Genomic DNA, 19,836 nt, shown 5'->3' with positions numbered 1-19,836 from the left:
TTTCTGTTTAGATGCAGGCTGGGCCTCCCAAAATTATATACAAATAGTAGCATTGTCTATAATGCTGCTACAATGTAGGTGGTTTCTAACTCAGGTAAAATTTGAACTTTTGTGTAAAATAATTTAAAAAAAGCTTCTAGAGCAGATGTGAGACGTCACATGACATCCATGGGGTGACAAGACCTTTACTTGATCTGCCTCTGCTTGGTGCTATTTCAGAACCAGTGTCCGCCTTTCAATTTCTTTTAGGGCACGGAAGAACTGGGGTTCAGGGCTGATTTTAGAGGAACCGTTTCAGCTCCTGCTCTGGGTAGTATTAAAGTAGTACTTTATAGCAAGAACAAAAACTCTTTGGTGATGAGGTTGCAGTACATGTGAATCACTGCATTTGGCGATTTCTGCAGATATAAAAGCTCAGATTGAAAGCTGCCCATCTAAATTGTTAAAAGCCAGTACTTGAAGGATTTGGTGGATTGTGACGTAAATTAGTTGTTTGTACGGCACTGTGACAATAAAACGTGAAATATGTTTATAAACTCATTCCTGTAAAGAAATTGTCATGAAATGTTGAAATTTAGGACTGAGCCACAAATCCTTTCATTACTTTAAAAGAAAAACAATATTCCTATTTTCTATGGAACAAAATCCAAGGCAAGCCTGTGATTAGTCAACAAGTATTCTTTTTTTTATTATTTCATTGAGTTTATGATTTTGGTTTTGTAGCAACCTACTGGAGAACTCGAATGAAGTGCAATTGAACTCAAGCTAGTTACATTTTGAGCAATGACAGGCACACAGTTTGTGCAAATTCAACAGCATCTGAATGGTTCCTACATAAACAGCAAAAATACATGCCAGAGAAACTAATAACTAAAACATTTTACAATAGACAGTACTCAAGGAACACATCCTTCAAAAGCAAGTCACTTCTATAGACCCACTACTAAAATAACTGAGCCACACTAGTTTCAACCACAGCAAGTCTGTTGTGGTCCAACTACAACTCAGCTACTACACCCAGACCACTCAAGCGACACATTTGAAAAGCCTTCGGAAATTGCACTTTTAACTAATACGAATATTGACATGACAAAAATGCTCTCAAAATTATTTTACAAGCAATTTGTCGATCTCATCTCAGAAGGCCTTTGTATTTTCCAGGTCTGGCAGTCAACATTGGCATAGCAACAAAACAATTATTTAATGCAACTAAGGCTATATTAGACAATATATTTAAGGACACATGATCAACAAAATATATTTTCCCATAATTTTATAGCAACCACCAAAAATAACAGCTAATAGGAACATAAATGACATCCATAAACTGAGATAATCCATTGAAATAAAAGTCCAAACATGCACTTTTGTTAGTACTCTGGAGTTGGGATCTGTATTATTTTACAGGCATTGGTCTGAATGAGCCATTTGCTTTCACAGTGAAACTTTTTAAAAGGACTTTATGAATGGTTGGATGCGCCTACAACACTCTTTACAAGTGTGCTTATGCTTAATTGCTTTTCTAGCAGCAAAACCATCATTTATCACTCCGTCCCCTAAACGTATCATAAACACATGCATGTAGTTTTTTTTCTTTCTACACAAGTAAATCTTAAATTAAAATTCTGCTCAAGTAAGGAGCTACTTTTCACGATCAAAAAGTCTTGGCATTGGTCAGGTGAGGGAATTGTTCTAACTGGTGCACACAGTACGATCTCACCATCTAACTGATGGGAGCTTCATAAGGACTTTTTTGTAGGAAAGCGTGTACCTTACATTCTAGGCTCTCCTTTTATACAATCAAGGGCCACATATTTTCACATCCTTGAATTGAACAGCAATAACAGAAACTACTTCAGTTGCATTCAAATGGCAACTATTGAAAAGTAAACTTACTGTAACATACATTTAATATAGTCCATGCAACTGTGCACGGCTGGTTTGCATTGTTATGGTATGTCATTATCAGAGTATGAGAGACATCAGCCACCAGTGCATTTCTCATTAGAGGTACTCCTTCAACATCTTGCAAAGCTCTCACCCAGACTTGAAAAGCAAAATTGCCACTTGGCCTAAGTAAAAGTAAATGAAATGCTTGGTCTCGTGAGTCACGTAGCTGCCGAAGTTTCTCCCGACAATGCAGTGCCAGGTTGGGTTGTACTTCTTGTCAAACTCCTGCAACAAGATGGGAGAGCTGAATCAGTGTTATGGCCCACCATAAAGTCTAGCAGAGCAACATTTGAAATTCTTGTTTACTGTGCGGCCACATAAACCCGTTTCAGGATGAGAACTTGTTAATGCATTATTACAACAATGTAATCAGACATTGACATTCACTGCTTCGCTTATTGGCCTGGCCACTGTGGCTATAGTCTTTTTTTAAATATTACCAGCTACTTCATGTTTCACAAGCCACACTTAAGGTGTTTGTGTTTATTTTGATTAAGCACAGACATATTAAAAGCCTGTATGACTGTATAGTGTATATTGATCTTAGATAGACCAAAAACATGATATAGCTTATCTTCGAGATGTAGTATTTAAGACCAGGACTTTACAAGCCATTTAAGGAACTCATGACTCAACTCAGTGACTAGTGACTCGACTTGAGGATTTTGATTGGACTCAAACTTCACTAATTTAATCTCAAGCCATGAACATTACCTGGATTCAGACTTGCACATTCTTGCACTTTAAAGACTTGGACTCAAACAATGTGGATTTAAGGGTGACTTGAACTCAAACAATACTCGAATGCAACTCTGTTTATATATCTATAGGTAGCCATTTCCCCCCTTTCTTACAATGCACAAACTGGCATCACCAAAGAGGCTAGTGAGTGAGAGTAAAAGTGTTACTAACCAAAAGTGGAAATCTGTCTGGCAATAGTTGGCTACTATAATGTCAAGCTCTGTCAGGATTAGAACGGAAATATTTAATATAATAACAATGTTTGCCACTAAGAGAATGAGGGCTTTGACTGTGGAGAAAATGTTGTGGAACCTGCCCTGACCATACCTTGATCCCTATGACAGATAACTTTAATAATGAATCCGAAGAGCCAGTAATATTTGCATATCACGTACCATGCACACTTACAACCGCGTTAATTGGCCAATGTCCCTCACCTTTTTGATGTAAGCTGCAATGTCCTTCTCTATGTTGTACTTCTCCATGGCCTGGGTGGCACAGTCCACGGCGTCCTGCTGCATGTCCTCCGACATGTCAGCGTTTTTGATCACAGCTTTTCTGTCAGTCATGTTGAGGACGATGATGGGAGCTGGTGATGACAACAGAGCGCACTGAAAATTAACACTGCACGTGGAGGGGATGAGGGGGTGTAGGCCGGGTGGTTATCAGCGGCACTCGAGCGACCATCTGCGCGCCTGCCCTGTGTAGGATGTGGTCCTTTTGTGTGCCAAATACAAAATGTAGGCATTTTAGGCCCTGTTGGGATACGGCTTGAGCTGCACATAGATTGGCTGCGTAAGTTGATACAGGTGGAGTTATATTACTTGGCAAAATCACTTTCCGATAAAAGCAGCCTCTGCTTTGGAAAACACGTCACCAAATGTCGCTTTATGAATGAGCCATTTAACGATTTGAACAAAACAAGGCGAAAGCGACTGAAGAAAAAACGCATCAGAATACAATACATATTAACTCTAACCCAAATGTGTCAACCATGCAAGTTGGTGTCGTCTTATTGTTAATGCACCCACTCACCTGAGCAGGGACACTTCTCCTCGCGTTTATCCAGTAAAGAATCAGTCTTGACCAGCAAAGCTTTGATAATGCTGCTGGTAATTGCTATTTAAAGATTTACACAATAAGCATGTAGGTTGTCCCTCTGCTGTGCTCCAAATGCTCCCCGCCCTCTGCCGCGTGCTTATTGGCTACGCCGCAGCCTCCCAGTGTGGTGCAAGCCTTTTCTCCTGCTCTTCTCTGTCGGCATCCTATTTCATCCCACAATGCATCATTCACGGCGTGCCTGCGTGCACCACCGACGGTGGGAAAGGGAACGGAACCTTTGTTGGTGATGCTGATGCGCTTAGCAACTGAGCATGTGGCTGGTCTATAGCTCATTACTAAAAATATCTTTTTTTGAGATGCATGATCTATCTTTATCATAGTGTGATGTAATAGAGCTTCAAATGCTCATGGGGAAATAAACTAATGACATTCAAGAAAGACGCATGAACAGATTTTTAGTTTTATTGAAAATGCTGAGAAAAAACAAACAAAATTGAGATACAAACTATTCCCAAATAAACCCATTCCCAACCAACCCAATTTTTCATACCGGACATCTACGACTCCATCCTTTGATCCAACTACTCCATCCTGTGATCCAACTTCCTGGTCCTCTGTTTCGTTTTCCTTGTAATTTAGAGCCATTTAATCTTTGACACTTTAGATGGGGTCTACTGGTCAGGGGATCCATTATTAAGTTCTGAAAAATCAACTGATTTGAATCCTGGAAAACTGATCCCGATCCGAGCTGATCCATCCTTGCCCTTCCATCCTATCCCTTTCCTAATCGATCCACTCATCCAGCTCCAAGGATTGGGATCCACTGAGCCACTCCTCCAATCAAAACCTTGAAATACCAGGAAGAAAATCAGAGGCAGACTGTTAGAATGGTGTCAATGGTGGGCCCTAACCTTCCATGTTGAGCACTTAAAAAGCTATAGCTATCTCTACCATTTTCTGACATAAAACAATTTACAATTGAGAACACTTGGGTCAAAGTAGAAAGTTCTTGCAACAAAAGTTTGAGATTACATATGACATCAAAGATGTTACACTTACATCACAACACACTTGTTCTAGGACTGCTTATTCTGTCAAAGGTAGGAGTAGCAAGTGTATTTTACAAGTACAGAACATATGGCTTCAGTAAGTATGACATGCATGATAACAAACCTATAAATGCATTTGTGTTATGGAATGAAGCGTACCATTTCTTTGACCTGATTCCTCCTCAATTAGATGTCCTATCCTGACCATACAAATGAAATGTGCTCCACAATGGTTTATTCCAAATCACTTTAATCCTTCTCTGCAGATGTCTAAAGGAAGACACAAGGGTAAAATACAGTTAAGCACTGGGCTTCCCACCAACATGACCCACCCCAATATTGAGGCATTAAAATAAAAAACTCAATTTTAAACACTTGCAAAAACATTGAGTACGGCTTATTTTGACTCAACATTTTTCAAGTCAAGAGACACAAATTATTATGTTCAAAAAATTGAGGACAGAAAGGAGTGGGGGTGGTTCAGGGAGGTGAAAGCAAAAAGACAGATTGAGGGGGTAGAGAAGTTGAAAGGAGAGAGCGGCAGACTTAATATCCACAACAATGGGACATAAAATGCACAAATTAAAAATCATAGCTGACATCTGAAAACTAAGCGGTAAAAACAGAAGGGTATAACACCAAGAGGGGAAAAACAGTGGTAGATTTAGGAACGGGAACGAGAGCGACTGTGGCGTGGTGAGTAGCGCGGTGATCCTCTGCCGCGGCCTCGGGAATTGCTGCGACTGCGGCTGGCGCTGCGACTGCGGCTTCTGCTTCGACTTCCACGGCTGCGAGACCGAGACCTCCCGTAACTGGGGCTGCGAGGACCGTCTAATTTCACACGAATGTAAGCGGTCTCTCCCTGGCAGACACAAGAGAACTTGACATTGAAAAGGCAACATTTTATGCCGTTGTGGAATTGCCACCAGTAAATAGGGCTAAGAATGCAGCACATGTGTTGCTCTTTACCAGTACTCACCAAATACAGCAAAAGAAACTGATTCCATGACAATCAATCAAATCAGTGAACATACCTCATGTGAGCGGAATTTGGTGTTGTCCAGCTTTCGAACAGCATAGGTCATGTCTTCTTTGCGCACAAATTCTACCACTCCAGTTCCGTCTCTGTAAACATCTGCATAGCAAACATCTCCTGCTTCACGCATGTGGTCCTTCAGATCCTGCCAACTGCCACTCTGTGGAAGACCTGAAAAACAACAATAATAAAGAGACTGTTGCAAATACAACCGAAAGAGCCAAATACTGTGTGTACTCATATTTGAAGACATGTAAATATTTCAAATCAGTCAGTGGATAACTTAATGTAAATTCTCTTGAATTCTCTCGCTTACCGGACACGACGACTCTGTATTCAGAGCGCCTGGATGGAGGTCCATATCTGCCTCTCGGGGCGCCGCCTCCACCGCCGCCTCCACCACCACCTCCTCCTCCGCCACCACCACCACCACCTCCTCCTCCTCCTCCGCCACCAATCCCTCCAAAACCTCCTCTGGAGCCTCTCCCGCTGCGAGGAAACTCCACACGCAGTCTGTATCCGTCGTAGTCATAGCCATCGCGACCATACACAGCATCGTCTGCGTCTCTGTAAGATGGATCATATATATAGCTAAATATAAAATTTAAAAAAAAAGGCAATCAATGCGATGCATTAACCTGCGCCTGCCAGTCAGTAGTTGCCAAGACGTTAATAACACACTGTAAGTTTAGTATAAACCAGATGAGGAGAGTGGTTACAGAGTAACTTGCTGCCATAAATCAATACCACACATCCAAATCAAAGAGCCATCGGCGCGAACATGTAGCGAAACTGTGTCAACATGCTAACTCAAGTTATTTACAAACCGTGGACTGCACAACCCCCCAAAATGCAACTAAACACACGAGCAGTTCAGGAAGCAGTAAACATTGATATTTTAGGGGAGTTGGACGCATGCAAACAAAGGCACTGCAATGGGCTACTTGCTAACTGCTAGCTAATCCACACTTACCTTGGATCCTCAAACTCTATAAAGGCAAAGGGTGGGCCTCCTCTTCGGTTTTTCAGGTCAATGTCTCGTATCGTCCCATATTTGTAAAACACGTCCTCCACGTCTTTGGTACGAATATCAGGGGGGAGATTTCCAACATAGATTCTGCAGTCGTTGTTTCCAGCGGGGCCTCGGACAACACCAGACATTTTGGCTACCGCTTAGCTTGCTGCTAACGTTACACGTTCAGCTTCAAAATTACCTCAACAGGAGACGTTAAGCCCCTGTTTGCAAAGCTGACAAAATTACCGAATGCCGAAAAAAGTACACTAACGATAAAGAGTGGGGTAAAGAATCTCAATAATGTCCTATCTTGGTGTTTCTGGAGAATAGTCGACGCAGCGCCTTAATCTGTCCGCGCTCTTTCGCCGATGAGCACCCACCGGAAACACACAGCCGCCGCTACATCCGCTTCACAAAATAGTGCGAGGCCACATGTCACATGACGCTGATCAGAGGTGGGTAGAGTCGCCAATATATTTACTCAAGAAAGAGTAACCTTACTTTGAAATAATAATAATTAATAATAATAATAATAAAAATAATAATAATAATAATAATAATACATTTTATTTGTCGACGCCTTTCAAAACACCCAAGGTCACCTTACATGAGCTACAATGATAAAAGCATAAAAAATAAAACACATCAAAGTAAGTAGCTAACTTTAAATAGGTGGGTTTTGAGACGCGATTTAAAAAGGGGCAGTTTTTACTCGAGTAAAAGTTTAAAAAAAGTACTTGTAAAATGTTACTTGAGTACTGTGAGTATTGAGTAACTTTTTGAGCAAAAAAGTCTGTTTCATTTTCAGTGATGCCATAAATTGTATTAAAAGAAACATAAAATCATGTAGAAGTTGGGATATTTACAAAGACAATTCTAAGACAATGCCATGAAAATACAGAAAAACAAAATAATTCTAAAGAATAAGGTGCGGGAGATGAACTGCATCTACTTTATAGATAATAATGAAGCATTTGCCACTAAAATATTTACTCACATTGGGAAAAGTAATATTTTCACTCAAGAGTACAGATACTTCATTATAATTTTGCTCAAGTAGAAGTAAAAAGTACTGTATGATAAAACTATGCTCTAAGAAGTACAATTTCATAAAAATAAAAAAAACCTGAGTACTACCTGCCTCTGATTGTGATAGGCTATAGGCTATCTTATCCGTGCAGTTAAAATTCTGAGGTATAAATATCCATGTGAAGGAAATCACTATTTGTTTGCAGATAGTGAGCACGCCACAGCATTGTTGTTTTACGCCAGTTTGTGACATTGTAGCATAATCACATATAGGCTACTTATTATTTGCCTATCAGCAAAAAAACAACAACCCAGAATTATGCACATATTTATTACTTTTATTAATCACACATTTTTTTGCAGGACAAACATTTTCAACTAAGTTGAGCTCAGCATGTTTTCCATAAGACTCGGATCAGTATCCATTATATCCATTGTTTGTATGTTGCTGTGCCAAAAATCAAACAAGAACTTGCACTTGTACTATTGTATAGTACTATTGTACTATTCAGTATACATAGATAGAGCCATAAATATGTTGTCCAGAATCAGCGTAGTTGTCACTGCCAGTGTACTTCCCCTGACTTGCAAGGCTGTTAATCTAAAAAAAGAAGTATGTTTAAAACATAAGTTCAGCACTTGTTTATAAGTTGTTGATATACCTCTGCTCTTTTTATAAACTGTTCAGTGGCAGTTTTCTCATTCTCCTTGTGTCCTCTCCAAGCTCTAAGTGCTGAGGCCTGAAGGGCACGCCCAAAGGAGAAGGTCAAGACCCAGGGTTTAGGTAGAGGACAGTTGTTGATGGCATTGAGGTGAACAGATGCCTCCTCCTCACCTTGACCCCCAGAGAGAAATGCCACTCCTGAATGAAAAAAACCCAAACATTATTAGTTGAAGCTTTTGGTCTCGTAGAGTATATGGTTTCATTATGGATTAATGTTTCCCTGTGACTGCTGGAGGGACAGTACGGCGTATGGCAGTGAGTGTGGCCATTGCAACCTCTTCTGGGCTGTACTTGCTGGGGCAGCTGTGTCCAGGGGTCACCATGTTGGGCTTCAAGAGAGTGCCCTCCAGGTAGACATGGTGCTCCGACATGGCTTTGTAAACAGCTGCCAGGACCTGCACTCCACACAGACAAATCACAGACAACTAATTCTTGTAAAAAAAACTAAAAAAACAACATAAAACAGACAGACTTGCCTTCTCTGTGACCGACTGACAACGTTTCAGATCGTGATCTCCATCTGGCAAAATCTCAGGCTCAATTATGGGCACAATGCCTTGCTATAGAAACAAAATAGGTTTTTGATTTGTCTATTGTTAATACATACTATCATGTCAGTAGACAGTTATTCAAAAAGCTTGACCTGCTGACAAATACTGGAGTAGCGTGCAAGGACATTAGCATTCTCTTTGATGGCCAACTGGGAAGGATTGGTGTCACTGATCTTTAGCACACAACGCCATTTTGCAAAAACAGCTCCATCTTTTTTGTACTGTGCACAGCGCTCCGACAAGCCATCAAGACCTAACAGGCAAAATAAACGATGCACATAAGTTCTAATTGCTTTTAAATTTTTCAACACATTGCCCTTCACCTTGTGTGGTTGTCTCCCCACAAGTTCCTGCCAGTGGAACAACACCCTTATCAACCTGAGAAAGAATACCACAGAAGTTTAAAAATGATTTCAAACTAGATGAGAGCAGAAATAATCAGTACCATCACCTTGATCCCTATCATGATCCCTCTATCCCTTATCATTTTGACAAAGGACACACCGCCATCCGAGTGCTGATAGAGAGTCTCATGAAAAAAGATGACTCCTCCAATGCAGCTGTTAATGCGTTCATCTGCACTGAACAAGATCTGCCTGAACTGCCTGCGATTCTCCTCAGTGTTCTCTACTCCCACCTGGGCCAGTCGTTTACCCATGCTCCCTGCAGATTAAACATGCAAAAATCAATAATTATATACTATATTAGTAAAAGGTTATATCTACTAACCAACAGACTCATCAGCAGCCAGGATGCCCTTCCCTGGAGAAACGATGCGGAGGGCGGCCTCATGTAGATCCTTCTTCTGAGCCTCGGAGAGTGTTGGGGGCATCCTGACAGAGCTGAACATAAAAATGAACATACACAGATCAATAGGAAATGGTCAATTTCAGCTTGATTTTGAATTAGCGAAACAAAGAAAAGATTTACATTGTACATACTTCAATGAGGCTTTACTGTGAACCTATACATAAAGTTAATCCTGGGTCTTACCTGAGAAAATGAAATCAATTATAAATGTCCAGATATGTGATGAACAGATGACAGAAGTTCTCTGTTGCCTTGCGTCCTGAGCTTAAAGTATGTCGCCCACTGAACCCACTCCTCTAGGCGGGACTTGTACGCCCACTTTTGCCCCAAATAAAGGCAAATATTTTTGGTGAATCACTGTGAGATGTGGTTTTACAATATATTCCACAGCTTAAAAAAAGTATACTTTACTCTTTGGTCCCCTTTCACATCTAGAATTCTTCATTTCAGTTAAATACAGCTACTGCACTTAAGCACTCACTGTTTGATGACACCGTAGCATTATTGAAAGTTGTTGCAAAAACCCTAGTTTCTTTATGGATCCTTTACATCCGTAACAAATTATAAAATTGTGTTTAAAGGTGCATTATGCAACTTTTTTTTGTGTGAAAACGTATTATCATTACTCTCTTTTGTGTTAAAAGATTAAAAGTTTTCTCATCTCGGGAACTCGGGCATCAAATTATCTCCCAGTTGGCAAGTGACATTTACCATAACTACAAGAGCACAGGAAAGCAGCGTTATTCTGATGAGTTCCCGAGATGAGATAACCTTTGACCTTTTAACACAAAAGAGAGCAGTGATAATAAGTTTTATTGTCTTTTAGCTGATTGTTATGAAGCAGACACTATGCATTAAGCTATTTAGCTACTTAGACACTTATTGTATAAAAAAAGCGCCAAACTTTATAGGTTTTCCATTCAAAGCAGATTCAAAGGAGCAGTAGCTTGTTGACGACTTTCTGAATGAATCTAATTTTTTGGTTTATAGTGTAATGGTGTTTGTTTTTAATATTCACTTTGCTGCGACACAAAAGCACTTGAACACAATGCACTCGTAACTTCCACTGCACAACTGGAAAGGATCATCTTTACCAGAGCTGAGTCACTGAAAGGTCAAATATGCACTAACAATCAACTTTTTTTTTTTTTCCACATAAAATGTTGCATAATGCACCTTTAACTTATAAACCTATTTTAACTACCCAGTCATGCTGTACCTCTCCATGAGCTATTTCTATTTTAATTAGCAAAAGCACGCCCCGAGGACATGTTCAGTCTCTCGATAATTTGATCCTCACCCTTGAATTCACTGGGGTCTTTACGTCTCAAAGCAATTCATGCACTTAGTGGCTTGTGAGCTTTAATCTGTGAAGACTGCAATTAGATGTTAAAATTAGAAGTATTAGCACGGGTCAATGTATTAAAATATTTTGAAAAAGAACATTTGTTGCAGTTGTATTTTGAAATTATCAACATGAATGTAAATGTTGTTTAAATAATATAAAACAATATTTTTACCATATTACAACATTTTATTTGTGTGGTTTGGGATTTGACTCTTAATTAATATAATTGTTTAATTGAGTTATCTAAAGTGAACTGTAATTGTATTTTTTAAATTATAGTTTATCGTCGAAACAACCAGGATGGCCAACAGCCTCTAGTTTAGTCGGAAGTGTACCAGAATGTAGAAATCAAACAATTTCGCTTTGCGCTTTGGGCCCTGTAAAACTAAGCTCCACCCCTGGGCGACCCTAGAGAAAATGTCTGGTTACGCCACACTGTTAAAAGTCGTATGCCCATTTTGTTATTGTAACGTAAGAGTGTAGTTTGTTTTCACATGACAATGATCGTTTTAAATGTTTAACTTATGTCAGTAAGTTCAAAGGTCAATAACTCTTTGAGGTGTGTTGGGGTAACATTTAAATGTGAACTTGACTTAGTTTGGTAAGTTTTAGAAAGAGACCGGATCTTGTAACCCCACAACCATATTACTGCGCCACACATATAGTGCTAGAAAATAATATAAAATAATATTCAGCTTTTTTGAGAGTGAATACTTATTTTTAATAATAACTCTTACTGTAACAGCTTAAGAAATGTTGTTGGTAAAAATCAATCTGGACCAAACTGGCGGAAGAAAACATCCACATCAGTCCGTCCTGCGGTACATTTCAACAGTTTTGTTTTCAAATGGAGTGGACGTTTCTTCGCTGAGGATCGCGCTAAAGTAAGGAAACAATCTTTCACTTGTGTTTTAGCCAAATATAATTTATGTTCAATATCACCCTAAGCCATGTCCTGCCCATATATGGATATATGGATTTTTTTTTTTTTTGTAAAGTAAGCCATGCGGTGCTAAAGCTAGCTTCAAAAGGGGTGGGCTATTTGAAGAAAGTGTGGGGTTTTTAATTTGCTCTAAAAGCTTCATCGTGGTAATATTTTCTCGTGTAACACAGCAGGCGAAGTCCAGGCCAGTCTCCCACAGAGGAGAGAGACAAGGAAGAGGGGAGCTACTGGGCTAGCCATGCCACAGGTTTCATCTGAGTTCGTGTCTGTGCGAAGGTAAACTACTAAGGCTGTTAGTTTACTGTTTAGCAAGTACTTTAACCGCTCAAGCAATGACTTTGCTACCGATAATTTCCGCATTACGTTATTATTTGTTTTGTACAACGCTGCGCGCCACTTTTCTCTGCTTAGTGGAGCGGCGGTGCTAAGCTAAACTAGCAGGGGTGCTAAGCTAGCAGGGGTGCTAAGCTAAGCTAGCGCAGTTCAAGCCCAAGAACAGGCCACGCTCTGCGGTCACTGCATGTGTCTCCGGCCGCAGACCCGTCTCGGTCACTGGGCTGGTAAAGCCCCGTGCTCCGTACGGAGGTTTGAACGTGACCAAGTGATTCTTCCACTGTCAGTATGATCTGCGTTTTGGCCCAGTTTAACATTAAATGCTCGTCAAACGTCTGTGCGTCACTGTTGAAATGAAATTATTATTCTGTTGTCATTCTGAGTAAATGCTCGGTGTGTGTTTATGACACGTGCGTGTCTCCGTGAACATGACGTGGAGACAACACACGTTCACAAAGGTCTGGAAATGCAGTACTATAATAATTATAGATTCACGTTCACTTGCATTGTCAGGGAGGGGGCACTAGGGCAGCAAAGGCAGAAAGATGAAATGTGTTCTAAATTGTTTTTTTTTTATACTAATACATTGTATACATACTTACTGAAATTGAGGGAGTAACCCGGTTTTATTTATTGGCACATGACAAAAAGTAATTACTTTAATGTGTTAGCATATAAACTTTGGGTCAACCTGGATATGTAGCAAACGCATTAGTTTCGATTGTGTGCTTATTTATGCAGTATGTTTGAGATTAAGTAGGTTTAATCTTAACATATTTCAAAAGGAGCCTCAAGAAGGTGACTGTGAAGAAGAAATGGAGGAAAACTGGAAGAATATGGAGAGAAATTCGTAAAAACAGCCCCATTCATGACAAAACCAATGTTGGCCCAGTGGAAGAGAGAGCTTGTCAGTGATGAGGTGATGTAACTGTTTACTGTTTATTGTTTTGTTTTATTTGCGTGCTTGCTAATATACATTATTTGTATTTTGTTCACAGATAAAAGCTGAATTTCAATGAGTGGCTATAACTGAACTGCTGGCTTCATTTCTGGACGGCCTTGAGGAAGTTTTTCCCCGACTGCTAGAGCTTCACTAATGTTCTAGCAATTCCTGGAAGGTGTTTCTCCTTGTGTCATGTAAAAAATGTAAGTATAGTGGGAAATTAAGTTATCCTTTATTAATCTCTGTAGAGTAATCTCAATCCTTAAGACTCTGGAACTTCTAAATGCAGTAGATGCCATTTTATTCCTCAGTGTCTCGTATCTTCTCCACATAATGAAGGAAAGTTGCTCATATACAACATTTGTCACTTTTTGCAGAACACAAGAGGAACAGGACTGCTGCTCTGGTGGTGGGATCAGCACTGCCTCCGAGAAGATCCATCCAGTGTTTTTGAATGTGTGCGGTGAGTACACTAAATTTGATCTAAAATTTAAATATCAACAACAATAATAATTACATGCATATTTGTTAGTTCCTGGCTTTCATTGTGAAACATGTTCGTTAAAGGTACACACTAACAATTTCATGGACACATTTCCCCCCAATTACATTCTGCTGCGGTGTTTTCAAATGTGTGGTATCGCACAGTATTGTTCTGTCATTCATGTGTCCATGCGTTTGTCCCAACACACACTATATCGTCCTGTTTTTCCAGTCGCTATTTTTATTTTCACACGTATCCTTCTGGTTATTGATTTATTGTCTATGGGTAGGACTTACACGGTGTTTCCTCTAATTTTGCAGCTTATTTAAATATTGAGTATATCAGCCCTACTAGCTCTGAAAGATGTTGAATGATCACAAAAAAGTAAAAAAGTAATGTAGAATAATGTATTGCAAAGGTAAATGACACTATATTAATCCCAGACATAAATAATTCACACATCATCATGAAAGGTAAAGACGCTTTGATGTTTTGACACTTACAGTATGATTTTTCTTTCTTAAGGACCATTCAAAACATCTGGATGAAGCGAATGGAACTTGGACTGCTTAATATCTATGAAGAGGAGCAGGATGCTGTTGCACATCAGGACTTTGTAGCAGGTGTGGTCACAGAAAGCCTAGTGCTTCACCGTGAGAAAATCAACGTCACATTTCTGCTAAAGGTCATCATGAAAATCAAACTAGAACAGGCTCCGCTGGAGTACATGGACTGTGCAGGTACAAGATACAAACCATTATTATAGGCAAATGTTGTTGTATTTTTTTTCATCCTCTCTCACTGTTCTGAGACATTTTTGATTTGTAACAGGCCTGTTTAATTGTCCCCTTTTAGAAGTAATTTTAAAATTAGTTATTTTTGTTAACACCAATATTACAGTTTTTGTCAGAGCGGCATCAGAGGCACTGCCATGCCTCCAGTTTGTCTACAACACAAGTGTCGGCCTGTCACAATCACAAAAAACCACTAAAACAAAATCTCAGTAAGCAGTTGTTCTAAAAGTACATGTTAAGAGATCTTCAACAACACGAGTTGCAATTAACATTTACTTTGGTAAAATGCTAAATTATTTTAGATTTATATGAAGTAGATATATGAACTTTTGTGACAGGCCTACACAAGAGCATACAAAAAATATACATGTATTTGCTTAAATGTATGAACAAAATGTGTAAGTTTCATCAGATTTTAACATTTGTAACTTTATAAGCACTTGTATATATTTTTACTGGAAAATTAAAATGCCTTGACTATAATTGTCTCTTGTCACTTGTATCTGTCTGTTAACAGGAATTATAAGTAGATGTTCTGTTAACTTACTAGTGTTTGTGAAGTTTCTGCCATAAACATTTGAGTTCTTTTAACATTAGACTGTAAGTGGTACCATTGTTTAAAAACGTAGTATTTTGTGTTACAGTAGCAAATATATTTGGTTTCATTCAACTACAGTGAATGAGTTGAAATCTGTTCATAACTTAACCTGATGTGTTCATAGAGCTCAAAACATTGTTTTCTTTTGACATTCAATTATAGGTCAAAGATGTTTTTAACTTAGCCTCGTGAGTTTAAAAAACACACACACTTGCGTTAATATGAAGAAGCAATACAAGTTTATGGTTGGCACAACAAATCATGTTGGTTTGTTAAAACTGAAACTGTTAAGTTGAAACAATTTATAGCAATGCTTTATGGACCATTTATAACTTACTGGTTTTACTTGATTGAAACAATATCGGTACCTTCAATGAGCTCAAATCTTTATGGCAGAAAGTTAACATAGAATTTTAAGTTGAACTGCTATATTATTTATTACAGTGCACTGCAGCTGGTTACTGTTATTGTCCACATCTGCTTGTGTTGCTACCTGTTAAGAGCCTTTTATTAGCCTAATGATGATGTTCTAAATGCAATTTTGTTCTATTTAACAATGACAATAAACCACCGAAGAGTTACATGTCATTTTGTAACTGTACACACCATTACTATAATAGTAAGGAACACGTGATTTGTTCATAGTCCTTGCAGCAATGTTGTTTTGTGTACATATTGTGTGGTAGCCAGGCCAGCCTATAGTAAAAGCTATGAACAGAGCATTGAGAAGATGTCTTTCTTGAATTGTGGGTCAGTGTGTCTGTGAATGAGATGTGGGTCAATGGACTGGCTGCCACAACACAGACATGGTGGACCTATCAAAGACAAGGGCCTGAGAGGGAGGTAATGTCCTGTGGCAGACGCAAGAGGAGATACCGTTTTAAATATAGGCTGCTTGGAGGAGCGCAGCAATTATAGACTACATCAAGTCTCGCAGGGACCTTAGCAATTCCTCTGTCACCCAATTAAAAACATTTAATAACACTGGTCCTCAGTTTGCTGTCCCATTAAGGTTGTCCTTAATAGATTTCGGAGTGTGCTTCTAACTGGGTCATATCAAGACAGTGCAACAGAACATATGGATTGAAACTGCAGTTTATTATTCTTATTTGAGTAAAATATAAGTTACATAACACAGTATTGGACTGTAACTTAAGTCATTTAACACATTGTTTGGTTATAATCTGATAACCTCCTTGCAACATGAAGTTGAAATGAAATTTCAATATAAAATGTGGGATTAACTCAACAAACTTTTGACACTACTCAACAGATAAAGTTATGAGCATCCAGAGTTAACGTCTAAAGGTCTAGATTCTTGCTGGTTAAAGCCCAGATTTGTTTTGGGTAATGATGATGATCCTTGAGAAATGTATGTGGGTGAGCAATGGACTTTGCCATAGTCAAAGTTTTTCAAATAGTCCACTGTAAGGCCTCGCATTGCTTTGGCCGGCCAGTCCGGGTGATTCCTAAGTTTAAGAATAACCTCAACAGGCCTTTTCTGCAACATCTCAGAGTCAAAGGAGGTTCCTCTGAAGAAAGCCTGCATTTGGAAACAGTCGAGATTACGGAGGCGGTTCACAGGGTTTTTAGACAGGAGCTGTAAAAAAAAAAAAACATACAAAAAAGTCACTATTTGATAATGTTGGTCTTGGTTCACAGGGCCAGTGACATGTACAAACCTCAGTGAGTAATACAGTAAGGGCAGCATTGCACGTATTGGGAATGATGTAAGGGCACTGTTTGACCTTGTTCAACATGGCGATGTGGCCCGACTCGGGGGGCACTGGAAACTAATAACAGAATTAAAGTCAAGGCAGATTTTTTTATAACTTTTCCTTCAGTGTACACAAACTACAGGCATCTTTACCTCACCAGTCGCCAGGCAATGCAGCATAATACCAAGTGACCACCAGTCGGCAGCGTGGTTATATGGACCTCCACCGAGAACTTCAGGGGCTGTCAAGGAAGCATGTGTTTTGGGCAAAGTCATAATATAGTATTAATCCACTACAATTATTTGTAATTATAATTATAGTGTCCAATAGTGGCCTACACTTGTATTAATATACAGTGGGCAAAAAAAGGATTTGGTCAGTTTCCTATAGACTTATCTGTACTTTTTTCCCCACTGTATAATAATAATAATGCATTGTTTTTTTTATAGCGCTTTTCTGGACACTGTACATTGCATTATTCATTCACTCCATACTTAGTGGTGGTAAGCTACTATTGTAGCCACAGCTGCCCTGGGGTAGACTAACGGAAGCGAGACTGTCAATATGTGCCATCACCAACACCAACCACTCACACACTACATCCATACAGGCAATGGGTGACAATGGGTCTGAGCCATTGCCGCCTCAACAATTTCTATCATAGAATATTTATACCCATGTACTGGATTGTGCCACATATTGTAAATGCTCTTCCTCCTCGCTTCAAGTGACGGGACAGTCCAAAATCAGACAGGCGAAGATGGCCTAAATCAAAAATGGTAAAGTAAGATAATGATCCAGCAGATGCACAAAGTTAACAACACTTACCATGGTCACTCAAGAGGATGTTTTCCATCTGAAATGCATTAACATGATCATTAATAATAACAATGGCTTAGACTTTTATTGCACTTAACAAGATTCTAAAAGCACTACACTGTAGTCATTATTCATTGATTTCATTCTCAGAGGTGAAAAGCTACTATGATCAAACCTTTATGTCTCTGTGCATGATACCCAAGTCATGAAGGAATCCTACGAAAAAGGACTGAGTTATTATCTGCAGATTTGACAGCGATGATTAAACGCCATATCTACCCAGAGCACTGGCCATCTCTGCAGCAAAGACCCGGATGTCATCCTCTTCAAACTGGCTTTGTAGTAACCAGCAGGTGTACAGATCCCCCATGTCACAGTAATCACACACTAATATTCACAAATACAATACACATTTAAAACAGTAGACTTGCACTATGTGACATGAAAATACAAAGATTGATGATACACCGAGAAAATGGGAAATGACAAAGAAAAAGTGAATTTCATGTATTAATCATGAAGCAGCAATCAGACCGCCTTGATCATTTTCCATAACTTAATATGCTAAGAGTTTTAGATGAAATTTTTTCATTGTTTGATCAAACTCACTGATGAAAAGATGGTGCTGTGTCTGCCAGCAGTCCTGAAGGTGGTGGATGAATGGGTGTTTGAGCTGCCGCTGAAATGCAACAGTGACGTCCAGTGAATGGATAAAATAAAGTGACCGTTACAGTTTGAAACGCTGCCATTTCTTTAACATTAACATTTCTTTAACATAACTATAGGGTAAGTATTCTTACTTACACCTTATAACTGATACCTTTCTACTCTTATACCTGCACTATTACTTCCTCTTTTGATTGGTCCAATCCTCCATGGTTTAGTATCTCAGACTTTGGCAGAACCTGTGACCAACAAACAGTAATAGTCTATTAATAGTCTTCGGAGCTCATTCATTTCCCAGGGAAAGAGCAGGGATCACACAACTAACCTTTACAGCATAGACTTTGTTTATGGAAATGTCTTTTATTTTTAATACAGGTCCAAATGATCCTTTGGCAATAAATCCAAGCACCTATCAGAACAAAGAGAAGAACACAACGTTTTAAGGCACGGTTCTTACAGGCTTTGTGTTGTAGACCGTACCTGGAACTGGTTTTGTCCAGGAAATTTACGAAGTGGAAACTCAGGCAGAAAGAGAGAGATGTAAGACTGTTGACTCTTGTTCATTTCACGGAGTAGTCCTCCTTCGATGGAAGTAGAGGTATTGGTGATGGGTAGCTGCACAGTCTGAGAGAATGGCGCGCGCCGGAGCCTGTGCGCCACAGACGCTCCAAAGTTTGAGAAGAGGCTGAACCTGCGGTGATGAGCCGCCGCACCATTGGGCTGTAGGGTAAGATATAAGAGGCTACATTATTGGGGTGCTACAGACGTTATCATAGAGTATGCTCATTGGTGTCATATAAAGTGAACAGCTCGTCTAAAACAATTTCTCGGAATAAACAAATTTGAACAGCATGTTAGGACACAATTTAGGCAAAACATGTTTATTTATACCGCGCATTTCGTACACAACTCAATGCGCCTCAATTTAGAGAGCACTTTAGGCAGGAAGGGCAGGCACTTATCGAATCAATGATTCTATTTTTACTTCTCTCTAATTGCAGGATTTAGACAACCAGACACATATTGAGGAGGTTGTATAAAACATGTAGCCTTTTCAGATGATTAAACTACGAAACAAAACGTTGCCGATGATGACCTGTGGGCTACTCACGCTTCGTCTTCTGCTGTCGCTGTTTCCCATCACATCTTAAAACAAACGTCGCTACAGGAGTAGTTTCGAAGGTTGTTTCTGGTTTAAAGTCAAAGTATCCGTGTAGACGCGT

General features: G+C 39.4%; 4 protein-coding genes across 6 annotated transcripts; all 4 read right to left on the bottom strand.

The window, feature by feature from the left end:
• Window positions 1-631: 631 nt before the first annotated feature.
• dynll2a (dynein, light chain, LC8-type 2a) lies at window positions 632-3,886 on the bottom strand. Of its 2 annotated transcripts, XM_079557298.1 has the most exons (3): window positions 3,727-3,886; window positions 3,129-3,280; window positions 637-2,175 (listed from the first exon to the last, which is right to left on the bottom strand). In XM_079557298.1, the coding sequence occupies exons 2-3, from the start codon at window positions 3,258-3,260 to the stop codon at window positions 2,038-2,040; spliced, it is 270 nt and encodes an 89-aa protein (XP_079413424.1). In that variant the 5' UTR covers window positions 3,261-3,280; window positions 3,727-3,886; the 3' UTR covers window positions 637-2,037. The 2 variants fall into 2 exon arrangements, with proteins under 2 accessions (XP_079413425.1, XP_079413424.1); XM_079557299.1 differs by lacking the exon at window positions 3,727-3,886 and having other exon boundaries at window positions 632-2,175.
• Window positions 3,887-4,208: 322 nt separating this feature from the next.
• On the bottom strand, window positions 4,209-7,222 carry srsf1a (serine and arginine rich splicing factor 1a). 2 transcript variants are annotated; one of them, XM_079557267.1, is made up of 4 exons: window positions 6,812-7,222; window positions 6,155-6,405; window positions 5,837-6,009; window positions 4,209-5,799 (listed from the first exon to the last, which is right to left on the bottom strand). In XM_079557267.1, exons 1-4 carry the CDS (start codon window positions 6,997-6,999, stop codon window positions 5,467-5,469), a joined length of 945 nt encoding a protein of 314 aa, XP_079413393.1. In that variant the 5' UTR covers window positions 7,000-7,222; the 3' UTR covers window positions 4,209-5,466. The 2 variants fall into 2 exon arrangements, with proteins under 2 accessions (XP_079413393.1, XP_079413392.1); XM_079557266.1 differs by having other exon boundaries at window positions 4,209-5,664.
• A 1,159-nt stretch (window positions 7,223-8,381) lies between these two features.
• On the bottom strand, window positions 8,382-10,277 carry LOC306963686 (fructose-bisphosphate aldolase C-A-like). The gene is made up of 9 exons (XM_079557318.1): window positions 10,151-10,277; window positions 9,887-9,999; window positions 9,609-9,820; window positions 9,481-9,535; window positions 9,250-9,410; window positions 9,083-9,166; window positions 8,827-9,001; window positions 8,545-8,744; window positions 8,382-8,483 (listed from the first exon to the last, which is right to left on the bottom strand). Exons 2-9 carry the CDS (start codon window positions 9,987-9,989, stop codon window positions 8,391-8,393), a joined length of 1,083 nt encoding a protein of 360 aa, XP_079413444.1. The 5' UTR covers window positions 9,990-9,999; window positions 10,151-10,277; the 3' UTR covers window positions 8,382-8,390.
• A 6,407-nt stretch (window positions 10,278-16,684) lies between these two features.
• Window positions 16,685-19,835, bottom strand: LOC306963606 (ribosomal protein S6 kinase-related protein-like). Its single transcript, XM_079557182.1, has 12 exons — window positions 19,725-19,835; window positions 19,094-19,333; window positions 18,939-19,022; window positions 18,784-18,852; window positions 18,557-18,626; window positions 18,227-18,334; window positions 18,123-18,163; window positions 17,957-17,984; window positions 17,804-17,893; window positions 17,281-17,369; window positions 17,093-17,203; window positions 16,685-17,010 (listed from the first exon to the last, which is right to left on the bottom strand). The coding sequence occupies exons 1-12, from the start codon at window positions 19,752-19,754 to the stop codon at window positions 16,690-16,692; spliced, it is 1,281 nt and encodes a 426-aa protein (XP_079413308.1). The 5' UTR covers window positions 19,755-19,835; the 3' UTR covers window positions 16,685-16,689.
• Window position 19,836: the final 1 nt, after the last annotated feature.

The sequence above is a fragment of the Gobius niger genome, assembly GCF_951799975.1.
Source record: "Gobius niger genome assembly, chromosome: 1".
NCBI classification, from domain to species: domain Eukaryota; kingdom Metazoa; phylum Chordata; class Actinopteri; order Gobiiformes; family Gobiidae; genus Gobius; species Gobius niger.
The sequence above is the reverse complement of the archived record's forward strand: the minus strand, read 5'-3'. Positions and strand labels throughout refer to the sequence as shown.